Genomic DNA, 15,229 nt, shown 5'->3' with positions numbered 1-15,229 from the left:
CATGAACCAAAATGCAATCGGCTTATTCTTGTCACCTAACAAACTCATCCACCAAGTTTTGTCAAAATCCGTCCACAACTTTTTGAGATATCGTGCTGGATAATGTTTTTGGCCTCATTTCTCAATGATGAAGATTCACTTCTGAATATTAAAAAAAATTCTCTCATCTGGATTTCGTTCTTCACCAAAATCGAATCAATTCGTCCTTGTCCGACACCCAACTTGTCCACCAAGTTTAGTCCAAATCCATCCACAACTCTGACATATCGTGCTGTATATAGTTTTTGGTCCTATCTCTCAATGGTGAAGAATCAATTTAAAAATTATAGTGTCCGGAACCATATCCCTATCTTCACCAAAATCTAATAATTTTGTCCTTGTTGAACACCTAACCTGTCCACCAAATTTCGTCCACATCCATCCACAACCTTTTGAGATACCTTGCACACATGCATACGAACAGATACAGGTGAAAACATAACCTCCGTCAATCTCAAATGGCAGAGGTAACAATCACATCTTTCTAAAGTCAAAGAGGACTGTTAATTATTTATCAGTTCTGTAATGCAACACACCTGGATTATACACTCCATAAGATATTCCTGCGCAATTGGGTCTCGGCAATTCACCAACTGCTCTAGTATTCCAGGTAGAACAAACTGGAAAAATAGTGAAAATGGGTGAGAGGGAGGATGGGGGGCGGACAGGTAAGCATTAACAGGGCATCAAAATAAATAGGGCTGCCATCAGTCAATTCTGTTAGGTAAGTACCGTGTATTGGCAAGTCTTCTGGCTGCACATGAGACTGGATCAAATAAATGAAAAATCACATTTAAAGGATCTTGCCTTAACGTTCTGGCCACTTCCAGGAGTTAGAAGATTTAAAAAGAAAACAGTGACCAAGATTGCAGTTCTCATGTAGATAATCCTAATAATGGACTTTTATAACATCACCTCCGATGGAAATTAAGCATAAGCCAGAAAAAGATTCCTTCATCTGGAATTGGAAAAATAAAAGATTGGTAAAGCTTGGTTTGCTTTTTACCAACCCAGAGAAGAAACAGAAATCAATTACCACCTATGTGAGCATGAAATCCAATACTTTTATAGCCAAGTGTTGCAAGGCTCGTTTATACTACACGTGAGGTATCCATAGTTTAACTCCATGGATATTTAAGCTTCCTGTCCAGCCAACCTCAGGAGGAAGAGCGGACTTCTGGACAAGAGTCGCTGAAATAAACCATTCTATAATTTGACGTGTCTGTATGACTCCTGAATCACTGGGCAGAGTAAGTGGAAAACTGATGGTTGGAAGGTCGGGTGTAGTCAGTAGAAAAAGGAAATAGTCCGGGTTGGGGGGGGAGGGGTAGGGTGGGGGGGTAGGTAGAGAACGTCAATCCTCGATATGTGAATATGCAAGCCTGCAGCAGGCAGTCTTACAAGTCCAACTAAAACATACCAATTAATGGGGAATTCATCCATCAACAAGGACTGGTTCTTTGCTCATGTCATCAATGTCCCAATAAGTGTGACATGTTGCCAAGGGGCATGTTTACACGGTAACGAAAAGCATGAAATGGCAGATCGAGGAGAGGCATGAAATGCCGGTGGATTCCAGAAACGTGTTCAGTAAACACACTACGAGTTATAGTACCGACATCAGTTTTATCAATGGTTAATAAAATCAAAAGAAACCAAACCTGCTTGAATTTGTCCACTGTTACACCATCGAGTTGGCTCAATCGTACAAGGTTAGTGCCCACGAGGATCCGAAGTTCCTGACGCTCCCGCTCACGTTTCTCTTTTTCACGACTGTGCCCCTGATGCTGCATCCGCACCCATAACTTGTTCATCTCAGCAAAGTTGAGCAACACAAAGTCCAGCGAGTCGGAAATTTCACCCGTTGCTGTCTCACTGTCACGAGGGACAAGCCAAAATACAAAATAGATAGTGCAATACCTGTCTGATAAATATGCCATGTCAAAGCAATGCATTGCACACGCATGTAAGCAGTATGCAGAATGACAAAGCAAAATGAAAGAATGCATTTGATTTTAGCTAGATAAATAAGACAAACAGCTTGGTAAATAGATAAATAAATTTGACAAGGGATGAATCATCTGGACACAAAAACTTTTACTTGTAGATAGCCAAGTGAATGATAGCAACTCCTTCCCCACGATCAGAATGTGGTGGATGTAAGCAAAAATGATTCATTATTTCAATGTATATCCTGAAAGTTTAAAATATATATTCAAACAACATGGGCATATCAGCAACGGAACTGCTCTGAGCATAATCTGCCACGTGCAAAGGCCACAGAGACCGAAGAAGACTTACTCCCCATTCTCGCAGTCATCAGGAAGCACATTCCGTGTGCACTGCAGCAGGTAGTTGCGGAGGAAGAGTCCACGCAGTGGATGTTGCACACCACGACACATCTCCACCAAGTCCTTCAGGATGTCTTTACGTGATTGCGAGTATGTACGGATGTACACGACTCCGACAGTCACCAGCAGGTACCTGTACAGACCTTTTAACTCTCAATCCAAAAGGATTTGATCATCCACTTCCTTTTGTCAAACGGCTCAGATGTCCAACTGCAGTTTAGCAGACGAGCAAGGACCTTAACACTCCCTGAAAGATGCTCTGTTCTTTAACGCCAAAGGGTCAAATAGTACAGGTAACCCATAAAAGTAATCAACCTATTTACAGTATTAATACAAAACACGGGCTTGCAGAATATATCAATTAGCGAGGTTCAACTGAGGTGGTACTCACAGTCGAGGGATAATATTCCCAGCATACTGCACCAGCTCGTAAAGATCTGCCACCTTCCGACCCTTAGCAAACTCATCCAGAAGAAACACTTCAAGATGATGAAGTTCATCAGTGACTGCCATGTCTGAATGTACCAATGTCAAAGGTGGGACAATCCACAGTAAATCTACAAGCTACACTTTAAATGTTTAACAGCTGATGTAAACTTTGATTATGGGGAGCAATTGCAAGTTCTTTTTAAATCTGAAATGAATTGAGATATGCAAAAACCGAGGCGAGACGAAACAGCATTGTGATTGGTAATGCTCAACACAAAACAAACTGTATTTATTGTAGGATGGTCTAGTCTCGAGGTACACATACTCGCCTCCAAGCTGTCAAGCCTGGGTTTGAATCCCGATCCAACTATAAATAATTGTCATCCCAGTTTTTCACAAGGAGGGCGATTCCTCAATGTGTGTGTCATCTCTCGGATGGACGTTAAAGAATGAATGAATGATCGTTTTGAGGCCATTTTCCCCGCTAGAGCGGGGGTTAGCCTTGCGGGCCCCATGACAATCATGGTTCCCTGTTTTGAGGCAATGTTTTTTTTATGGCCGGATGCCCTTCCTGGCGCCAACCCTTAGTCGCCTCTTACGATGCGCAGGGATACGGTGTACCTATTCTAAACCGGGGTACACACCGGGGTCATTCATCCCAGCAAGCTGGTACTCAATTTGCCGACCTCGGAAGGATGACAGGCTGAGTCAACCCCCCTGGTGTTAATTTAGCGATCGACCAGGATTCGAACCAAGGATCCCAAGCCGGCACCCTAACCGCTAAGCCAACACCAGGCCACGTTAAAGGTCCACTGAAATAGATGTTCTTGGACTTATTTGAGTAGCTATGACTTTCTTCAACATGAAATCATGATTTTTTTTGAATGAATAAATTCACAGAAATATTTAAAAAAAAAAAAAAAATCTGCAAATTTTACATGTCTTCCAACCCAGCTAAGTCCCGCCCCCTAAAAAACTTCGATCTTCACGTTTGTACGGTCACGTGACGTCTGACGTCATATCCACAATGAAGTCCGGCCGAGAGCGAATTTGATCGGCCCGATGCCAGCTGCAGCACGACGTTTTCACGTATATTCATATTGCGATCAAGTACCGTACTGGTACTCATCAACTTCCAAAGTTCATTATTGAATAAACAGGAACAATGCCCGCAAGGTGTTGTTGCAGTTTGCAACAACACCACAAAAGATGGAGTGAGTCTTCACTTGTTCCCTAAAGACAGAAATCTTCGCAAAATATGGACAGCGAAAGTGAAACTGACGAGGGCAAACTGGCAGGGACCTAGCGACTCGAGTGTAATATGCACTGCACATTTCAGAGAGGACGACTAGGACTATACAGTCGTATTCTGAATTTAACATCGGGAAACTGAGGCGATTGAAGCCTGATGCTGTGCCAGTAATCAAAGGCAGGGTGCAACCGACACCGAGAAGAAAAAAGGTGGGAGAACAGCTGTGGAGAAGCGGAATAAAATTAAGGTGAGTGGGTAGTTTATTACATGTAATAATGACAAATGTATCCTGAAGCAAATGGCTGTCCAGTATAATCTAGTACATGTACTTAGAATACCCTACCAGGGAGGTGTAAAGCGAGACCTCTCTTACACCTCCCTGACCCTACTGTGCCAGTGATCCACTGCTATGTGTTAGTGTTACAGACACAGTGTTGACTAAGGTCTAATAGCTAGACTTCAAGTTTGATTTCGAGTTATAGGTCTAACGTTAGGTTTATTTCTTATGTTGTCCGATAAATATTCTGTGGTCAACCCAGTTTTTCACAGGGAGGGTGATTCCTCAATGTGTGTGTCATCACATCACATCACCTCAATGTGTGTGAACAACGTTGGACATTTATATTAGGCTGTGTATACCCGCCACGTTAACAATCAACATGACCGTAAGATAAAGACATCATAAATTATTTGATCCATAATCTTAACTCTAATCCTAAACATAACCCTAAACCTAATACAAGACCTAATATGGATTATAATCCTAATCTAGGCCACCGAGCATGATTGTAAATTTTACAAGTCAGGAGACGACGATGGTTCACGAGCGAGCGGTATTCAATGACAAAGGACGGACTATAACCGAAACAGGCCCGGACTGGGGGTCGGGGACCCACGTGGCAGGTGTCGGCCCCCGACATGCGGTGTACATGCCTATTTACAAAGGGCCCCAATGCGCTGCGTGCGCAGGCCTTTAAGAGCCAGCTGTACGTAATTGTGTGTGGTGCTGGCCTGGAAATGTCAAAACGAAGGTTACTGACCTTGAAATGAGATAGAAAATAATGTATAATCAGTTATGAGGTTAGTTAGCTACACAATACCGAAAATTCGGTTCCATTCCGCCAACTTTGAAAATTTGACCTTTGTGACCTTCAAAGGTCAAAGGTCGAAGATTCTGAAATTTGTTGGAAAACGTGTATTTCATGATGTATGTGATAGTATAAGATCATGTACGACATTTCACCCTATCAGGAAGCGAACAATGTAATAAAACCATCAAAAAGACTTTTCTAAATTTTGTGACCTTGTGACCTCGGGGCGAAAATGAAAAATCAAGCTCCATGGGGCTAGACACATGATATTGGCCTAACCAAATACCGAAACCCCTGTCAGATTCCACCAACTCCCTCAGAGAAGACGTAGCTTGAACTCGATTACCCCTAAAAACACAACTTTTTCGGGCGTGGGCGCAATACGCCCACTCTAGGCAGGACACAACTAGATCATGATATCAACCTCCCACCCAAGTTTCATCAAGATCGGATGATATCATCGGGTAGTTATGCTGCGGACAGACAGACATACCCACACCCATGACGAATATAGTGGTCACTCAGTTTGATAACTCGTGAACAAATAACAAAGTGTGTGGCTGTAGCATCCAGCAGACGTGTTTCTATGAAGTCCAAAATGCAGTGTTTGCATCATGCAGCGTTAACGTGGTGTTGCAGGCTGTAAGCGTTTTGTGTATACAAAGCTAGGGCGATCCGATACGAGTTGTGGATACATCATACATATGACGTAATTGGCTGGAGGTATCGGCCAGAATTTTTAGGGGGGTTCCAAACAGAGTTTGGTTTTTTCCAAGTTTCCATGTTAGAAAATGATTATCATGAAAAAAACATTGCCAGATCTGGATTCATGGTTTAAAAAAAAAAAAAAAAAAAAAAAAAAATCAGGTGATACCCAGAACAATTTAAGACATTTTCTGTGCCAGTGGACCTTTAAACGGATGCCCTGTCTGCCAGAATTAGTTGGTGGACATTAATGATCCTATGGTGTCCTTCTCGAAGAGTAGGGCGAGCTGTCGCTGGCACCTTTCAGAAATTCCAAATTCTTGCCCCAACCAGAGGGCATTGGATTAGTGGCACAGCCAAAGATGCTACCCTGTACCCCTGTGCTGCATACAAACAAAGAACAGTGCCTCGTCATGCTGTTTGTAACTGAAATATGATTGGTACGTACATACTTTAATTGGTACTTCAGTTAATAGAATGCACATGGTTAAATCAATAATTGCATCCTTAAGATAAAGTTGCAAAAAAAAAAGTTGAAGTTTTGCCGTTCAAACAACAAATTCAGAACAGGAAAACTTTACGTTCTCAAAATAACGTACAGTCGTACACTTAAAAAAATAAAACCAATGCAATACGTAGTGTTCATTGCAAGGACTGCGTATCTCAACCAGGTAATGCTTTCACCAAGACGTCGCATTATGGATAAAGCAATAAAAATCACTGATTTATCTATGTGGTTTTCCTAAAGCTTTCAAATAGGATCAGGTATACTTAAGTGATTCCATTACCGCTAGTATAATATCGATCCCAAGAGTATAAAACTGATGAGACAATCTGACTGGAACGAAAGTTTTGTAGATCACACGTGACTTTTGACAATACTTCATGAACACTTGTCTGTGCCCGAATTTCACAAAGCATTAACTTTTTCTGAATCACCCAATGTGCGTGAAGCGAAAAACAGGGTGAAGTAGTTTGTTGAGCTTTTTTCTGTCTGTCTCTGTCCACAAATGTCAGTTTATGATCGAGGACCAACTTAATTTCAATTCAATGTTATATTTTGAACACGAATCAGAAAACAAACCTGTAGTTTAACAATATGTTGGTTTTGAAATAGTCACGATCGCGCATGCACAGAGGAGCAAGATTAAAAAAAAAAAATACTCTGCCTGTGTGGCAGTCAAACAAAATTAAACTAATTCCAAACAGGAAACCTACTGTTTTTAGGAACGTCATAAGGGACACAAACAACAAGCATGAATAACTAATGGGCTGTGGTAAATAAGGTGGCGTAAAAGACCCTGCATCAATGGCGGTAAAATTCTGAAGATATATATATATATATATATATATATATATATATATATATATATATATATATATATATATATATATACACACTCAACCCTCGGCTGTCGCGAACCCAGCTATCGCGTTTCTCTGCTATCACGGCTACCTAAAAAAAAACTGCACAACACACGACTATTGAGCCCCAAATACGCGCTATAGCGCACCGGAAATGGTGGAAAGGGTGCTACGTCATCACCGAGCATGGGGAAAGAGAAATCAAGGGATATCAAGAAGAGGAAGAACTTAACTTACGCTAAGAAATTCGAAATTGTGCAGGTGATAGACAATGGTGAAACAAAGCTAAGTGTTGGAAAGAAATTTGGGATAAATGAGTCAACAGTGCGAGGTATTTACCAAAACCGTGATTATCGTCCAAACGTAGATAAGATTTAACAATCAACAGTGAAGTGAACATTGTCTTGGGAACCGCAAGGCTAACCCCCGCTCTTACAGCGAAAATGGCCTTAAAATGCCTGTTGTTTTGTTTGTTTTGTAGTGAAGCAAGGTGCTCCTTTATTAATACAGCACTGGCAGGTTACGAGGAGCAGTATCATGCCGACGTCAACTTCCTCCGCCAACGCCAGATCACCGAATTCTTACATCGACTCGGCGTCAGACCAAGTCTAATCGGGGGACATTAGGGTAACCGCGAGAAGGGGGGAACAAACTGCCGTTCGAGACCTCAATCTATGATGTACAGTCACGTGAAAAAGTAAGTACACCCCATGTAAAGTTTTGACTTTTTCAACATATTTCAACATTCAGCTATTTGATCTTCATTTCAACAATATTGATAGATAAAGGTGATATCATATAACAAATATCATGAAACATTTACATTTTGTAGTCCATTGTATAATTTAAATAAACATAAATGCAAATTCCGCATGTGGAAAAAGTAAGTACACCCCTACATTTATCACTACTTCAAATACCTAAAATTAGAATCAGGTGCACCAGCTCAGGTGCAAATGATTAGAACATCGTTGGAGAGGATCTTGGAGGAACCTGTCTTATTTAAACCTCAGACATTTAGTTTGGTTTGCTCTTTGTTGTTGAAGTGTGCGGCGCCACCATGCCTAGATCAAAAGAGCTCTCTGAGGCCTTCAGAAAGAAGGTTATAGATGCCTACACGTCTGGGAAGGGATTTAATAAGATCTCCAAACAATTTGAAATCAATCATTCAACTGTCCGGAAGATCATCTACTAGTGGAGAAGATTCCAAACAAATGCCAACTTGTTCAGGCCAGGCCACCCCAGCAAGTTCAGCCCGAGAGCAGACCACAAGATGCTGAAAGAAGTCTCTAAGAACCCCAGAATGTCATCACGGGACCTACAGGTAGCTCTTGCCACTGTTGATGTCAAAGTGTACGAGTCTACCATAAGAAAGAGGCTGCACTAATTTGATCTACATGGGAGGTGTGCCAGGAGGAAACCTTTGCTGTCCAGAAAGAACATCAGGGCAAGACTAAAGTTTGCCAATGAACACCGAGACAAAGACCAGCACTTCTGGAACAATGTGCTCTGGACAGATGAGTCAAAGGTAGAGCTATTTGGCCACAGTAACAGAAGACATGTTTGGCGAAAACCAAAGACAGCATTTGACCACAAGAACCTGATACCAACTGTAAAGCATGGTGGTGGAAATATTATGGTTTGGGGCAGCTTTGCTGCATCAGGGACTGGGCAGCTCACCATCATGGAATCCACTATGAATTCTTCATTGTACCAGAGGGTGCTTGAGGATAATGTGAGGCCATCTGTCGGAAAGTTAAAGCTTAACCGAAGATGGACCTTGCAACATGACAATGACCCTAAACATACCAGTAAATCCACCAAGGAATGGCTGAAAAGAAAGAAATGGAGGGTTCTGGAATGGCCAAGTCAAAGCACGGATCTAAATCCCATCGAGATGTTGTGGGGGGATTTGAAACGAGCTGTGCATGCAAGAAACCCCTCAAACATCGAACAGCTGAAAGAATTCTGCATGGATGAGTGGGCAAAAATTTCTCCCAGTCGATGTCAGAGACTGGTGGACAGTTATAAGAAATGCCGACTTGAGGTTGTTTCTGCCAAAGGGGGCAATACCACCTATTAGATCCAAGGGTGTACTTACTTTTTCCACATGCGAAATTTGCATTAATGTTTATTTAAATTATACAATGGACTACAAAATGTAAATGTTTCATGATATTTGTTATATTATATCACCTTTGTCTATCAATATTGTTGAAATGAAGATCAAATAGCTGTATGTTGAAATATGTTGAAAAAGTCAAAACTTTACATGGAGTGTACTTACTTTTTCACGTGACTAAACGTTTGATAATAACAGTTTGCAGTCAACAACCAACACACCAACCCAGTTCCAATTTAAAAACATGCTGCAAAGACTCTCTCTTTCACACAAAACAAAACCAACAAACAAACAAAACACACACACACACACACACACACACACACACACACACACACACACACACACACACACACACACACACACACACACACACACACACACACACACACACACACACACACACACACACACGCACGCACGCACGCACGCACGCACGCACGCACGCACGCACGCACGCACGCACGCACACGCACGCACACACGCCAACGTGCAGGTTTGGCGCCAAAGGCTTGGCCTGCGGGTGGGTGTGGGGGGGAGGGGCACAATAACTCATTTGGGTGGGCATTGCCCACGAATGCCCCCCCCCCATGATGCCGATCCTGCTTACGGCGTCGCAACGAGGCACAGCCCTCTGTCTTTGACGAGCCCTCTGACGTTGAGCGCTTCTCTGGTGCTGCAGCTGACGCAATCCTGGACGAGTTAGAGGCACGTAGGGGTGGTCAATAAGACTCCACCCGAGCCTCGGAACCTACCCAACCACCTAAGCCATTCGTCCCCAAAAAGGTAAATAAAATGGTAAAAAAGGTACTTTTTTTACCATTTTATTTTTATATACATAGTGATTCTTGTTTTATGGTAGAAATGGTAGAAACATAGGTCTTTATGTTTACACAGGCCGGTCTTTATATGGTAGAAACACTTGGTAAAAAAGTGGCAAAAATAGGTGAAATATGTGGTCAACTTCGGGGTCCTGGCACCAATTAGAATTATTACCATACGTTCTTCAGTTCGGCTATCACGATTTCGGCTAACGCGACCGATAGCGGCAACAATTAGGCGCGATAGCCGAGGGTTGAGTGTATATACAGTCACGTGAAGAAGTAAGTACACCCCATGTAAAGTTTTGACTTTTTCAACATATTTCAACATACAGATATTTGATCTTCATTTCAACAATATTGATAGATAAAGGTGATATAATATAACAAATATCATGAAACATTTACATTTTGTAGTCCATTGTATAATTTAAATAAACATTAATGCAAATTTCACATGTGGAAAAAGTAAGTACACCCTTGGCTCTAAGAAGTGGTATTGCCCCCTTTGGCAGAAACAACCTCAAGTAGGCCTTTCTTATAACTGTCTACCAGTCTCTGACATCGACTGGGAGAAATTTTTGCCCACCACTCCATGCAGAATTCTTTCAGCTGTGCGATGTTTGAGGGGTTTCTTGCATGCACAGCTCGTTTCAAATCCCCCCACAACATCTCGATGGGATTTAGATCCAGGCATTGACTTGGCCATTCCAGAACCCTCCATTTCTTTCTTTTCAGTCATTCCTTGGTGGATTTACTGGTATGTTTAGGGTCATTGTCATGTTGCAAGGTCCACCTTCGGTTGAGCTTCAACTTTCCGACAGATGGCCTCACATTATCCTCAAGCTCCCTCAGGAACAATGAAGAATTCATAGTGGATTCTATGATGGTGAGCTGCCCAGGCCCTGATGCAGCAAAGCTGCCCCAAACCATAATATTTCCACCACCATGCTTTACAGTTAGTATCAGGTTGTTGTGGTCAAATGCTGTCTTTGGTTTTTGCCAAACATGTCTTCTGATACTGTGGCCAAACAGCTCTCCCTTTGACACATCTGTCCAGAGCACATTGTTCCAGAAGTGCTGGTCTTTGCCTAGGTGTTCATTGGCAAACTTTAGTCTTGCCCTGATGTTCTTTCTGGACAGCAAAGGTTTCCTCCTGGCACACCTCCCATGTAGATCAAAATTTGTGCAGCCTCTTTCTCATGGTAGACTCGTACACTTTGTCAACAGTGGCAAGAGCTACCTGTAGGTCCCGTGATGACATTCTGGGGTTCTTAGACTTTTTTCAGCATCTTGCGGTCTGCTCTCGGGCTGAACCTGCTGGGGCGGCCTCGACTGAACAAGTTGGCAGTTGTTTGGAATCTTCTCCACTTGTAGATGATCTTCCAGATAGTCGAATGATTGATTTCAAATTGTTTGGAGATCTTTTTAAATCCCTTTCCAGACACGTAGGCATCTATAACCTTCTTTCTGAAGGCCTCAGAGAGCTCTTTTGATCTAGGCATGGTGACGCCGCACACTTCAACAAGAAAGAGCAAACCAAACTAAATGTCTGAGGTTTAAATAAGACAGGTTCCTCCAAGATCCTCTCTAACGATGATCTAATCATTTGCACCTGAGCTGGTGCACCTGATTCTAATTTTAGGTATTTGAAGTAGTGATAAATGTAGGGGTGTACTTACTTTTTCCACATGCGAAATTTGCATTTATGTTTATTTAAATTACACAATGGACTACAAAATGTAAATGTTTCATGATATTTGTTATATTATATCACCTTTATCTATCAATATTGTTGAAATGAAGATCAAATAGCTGTATGTTGAAATATGTTGAAAAAGTCAAAACTTTACATGGGGTGTACTTACTTTTTCACAGGACTGTATATATCTTTTCAACGGCGTAAAAGATTCTGCATCAATGGCGGTAAAATTCCGAAAATATATTATTTTTTAACAACCTTTAAAATCTTTATTTTATTTTGATTGAATTTATATACTTGAACACTGTACAATACAAATCATGCGATTGGCAATTTCAAAACCCTTCCGTTTAGCAGTACTTGGACAAAATATTACAGCATTACAACCAATCAATTTGCCACTTGCAAACCCCACCCACACCCTTTTTGAGAAGCTCAGAAATCATCAGTGACTTATATTCAATCAGAAAAGATGTTCACAGCAACCAATACGACAAGAAAGACAAATAAACATAAGGGCAATACCCATGGTGCTCACCTGGTAGAACAAGCGTTACGCCGAGGTCCCCCGTCGGTGAAGTGATGAGTTGACAAAGTGGAAGCAGAAAACATGCTATATGATATGATATTTCGCTCACAAGGTTCAGACATACATGGAGGCGGCCATCTTGGATTTTGACGTGGCGACCCAATTTTCAATAGCATAAGGAAGAAGGCTATTGAAAATTGGGTCCACCTCTAAAGGTGGACCCAATTTTCAATAGCCTTCTTCCTTATGCCGAGATACACCCACACACCAGATTAGAAGTTGGTACTTCGCTTATTTTTCAAGATATTCCGCTCACAAGGTTCAGACATACATGGCGGCGGCCATCTTGGATTTTGACGTGGTGACCCAATTTTCAATAGCCTTCTTCCTTGTGCCTAGATACACTCAAACACCAGATTAGAAGTTGGTACTTCGCTTATTTTTCAAGATATTCATCTCACAAGGTTCAGACATACATGGCGGCGGCCATCTTGGATTTTGACGTGGCGACCCAATTTTCAATAGCCTTCTTCCTTGTGCCTAGATCCAACCACACACCAAATTAGAAGTTGGTACTTCGCTTATTTTTCAAGATATTCATCTCACAAGGTTCAGATATACATGGCATCAGACATACATGGCGGCGGCCATCTTGGATTTTGACGAGGGTTGCACCCACACACCAAATTCGAATGCGGTCATTCGCTTACGCATGCACGCACGCCCGCACGCACGGACGGACACACGGACAGAGGGGAAAACCATCGTCCCCCTTTCGCTCCGCTGTGCGGCGGGGGACAATAAACAGTATACTGCACCGACTAAACGTATTTTAAACCAATTTCAATGCTTGCTAGAAGACAGGACAGCATGTAAAATCATACTAAAATAATCAAGTTTCTGACAAGAAAGCAAACACCCCCATAGACCCTCAAAGGGGCAGTTTTTTTTTTAATGCCGTGAACAAACTTTCGTACATCACGGGTGGTGAAGGTTGTGGTGAAGTTTCATCGAAATTGTGTGTGTAGTTTCAGAGGAAGAAGTAAATTCCTATTTTGGGGGTCAAACCTGGATCCACTTTGACCCTGTTAAACCCCCTTAGACCCAGATTTTTTTAATGCCGTGAACAAACTTTAGTCAACACAATATCATTGGTGCCAAATTTGGTGGCAATCCCATCAGCGGTTTCGGAGAAGAAGTTTCAAGTGTTTACGGACAGACTGACTGACTGACTACTCGCCATCGCATAAGGTCCCCTGAACTTCGTTCCAGGTGAGCTAAAAATCACTGTTAAATGAAGGCAAGGTCGTGAGTACAATTCAACTTCTATTTGCTCCCGATTGTATATAAAACTAAGCTGTTTGATAAATTTATTAAATGCAAAAGCAGTCAAGCCGAAGCTGCATCTCCGATGTCGGCAAAGACAAAAGTTCCGGCACGTGGGAACGGACAAGGATACAAAGCTCATAGTAACTTTTTGGAGACAGCATTGATGTGCGTAGCTCTCCCAACAAGTTCGAAGCATGTTTGAGTCCATCCATGAGCTTGTTCTTATCCTACAAACGACGACGTAACGGCATGTTATTCATCGGTAGCAAATCAATGCAAAGCACAATGGCGACGTCATGTCCAGATTTATACCAGCATACAGTGCAAGCAGGATTTCCCATTTGCACCACCAGAAAGTTCTCCCAAAGTGACATCCCAGAACTGGCAAGCACAATCACAGGTTTACATCCTCCTGACATCCCAGTTGACAAGCCACTCACCAGACATCGTTTCATCTGGAAGGATTGCACCTTAACCACCTGCAGGGCCTCATCCAAAAGCTTTTCTTGATCATCCTGCAAAATTAGAGACAACTAGGCTTTAACGATCCATGGGCCTGGGTTAGCTGAACGACAGGAACCCTGTTGTGTAATCATTGATTACAGATTCAAATTCCAACCGTAGACACGTTAAACCCAAGCGGTGAATTGCATGGCAGCAGCTCTGTGGGATGGTGGATGGCACACAATTGATGGATTATGGATTCATAATCTTACACAAATCAAACATTACCTCTCTAAGTATAAGCCTGGTCTGTACAAGGCTAGGATCATGTGTGTGTGTGTGTGTGTGTGTATGTATGTATGTATGTATGCATCTTGTATGTATGTATCTTGTATGTATGTATGTATCTTGTATGTATGCATGTATGTATCTTGTATGTATGTATGTATCTTGTATGTATGCATGTATGTATCTTGTATGTATGTATGTATGTATGTATCTTATATGTATGTATCTTGTATGTATGTATGTATCTTGTATGTATGTATCTTGTATGTATGTATGTATCTTGTATGTATGTATGTATCTTGTATGTATGTATGTATCTTGTATGTATGTATGTATGTATCTTGTATGTATGTATCTTGTATGTATCTTGTATGTATGTATGTATCTTGTATGCATGTATGTATGTATCTTGTATGTATGTATGTATCTTGTATGTATGTATGTATCTTGTATGTATGTATGTATGTATCTTGTATGTATGTATGTATGTATCTATATATGTATCTATATATGTATCTATATATGTATCTCTCTCTATATATATATATATATATATATATATATATATATATATATATATATATATATATACATAAAGACAGTATATATAAAACACAAACTCATTTCACTGCAACATGACATTGCGAATCCATTAGATTTGACAGCTCACAGAACTGGTTCGACACACTTGAGTGGCCGCAATGATTATTAAAGCTTGAACCAAAGTCAAAGTAGATGTAATAATGAGAGCATCGATTAGTT

The 15,229-nt window shown here is 41.4% G+C and overlaps 1 protein-coding gene across 1 annotated transcript in view; it reads right to left on the bottom strand.

Moving 5' to 3' along the window:
• Nucleotides 1-15,229, bottom strand: part of VPS35 (VPS35 retromer complex component) — a 68,502-nt gene that overhangs the window by 52,939 nt on the left and 334 nt on the right. Inside the window, exons 2-7 of the mRNA XM_068119812.2 lie at nucleotides 14,176-14,250; nucleotides 13,866-13,962; nucleotides 2,782-2,905; nucleotides 2,341-2,523; nucleotides 1,701-1,914; nucleotides 576-659 (exon numbers count right to left, since the gene is read on the bottom strand). Of these exons, the coding sequence (XP_067975913.1) occupies nucleotides 576-659; nucleotides 1,701-1,914; nucleotides 2,341-2,523; nucleotides 2,782-2,905; nucleotides 13,866-13,962; nucleotides 14,176-14,250 (777 nt within the window). The remainder of the gene's footprint in view (nucleotides 1-575; nucleotides 660-1,700; nucleotides 1,915-2,340; nucleotides 2,524-2,781; nucleotides 2,906-13,865; nucleotides 13,963-14,175; nucleotides 14,251-15,229) is intronic.

Source organism: Myxine glutinosa, chromosome 6 (assembly GCF_964187855.1).
Source record: "Myxine glutinosa chromosome 6, kmMyxGlut1.1, whole genome shotgun sequence".
Classification (NCBI taxonomy): domain Eukaryota; kingdom Metazoa; phylum Chordata; class Myxini; order Myxiniformes; family Myxinidae; genus Myxine; species Myxine glutinosa.
Note: the sequence above shows the minus strand (reverse complement) of the source record. Positions and strands in the feature narration are given on the sequence as shown.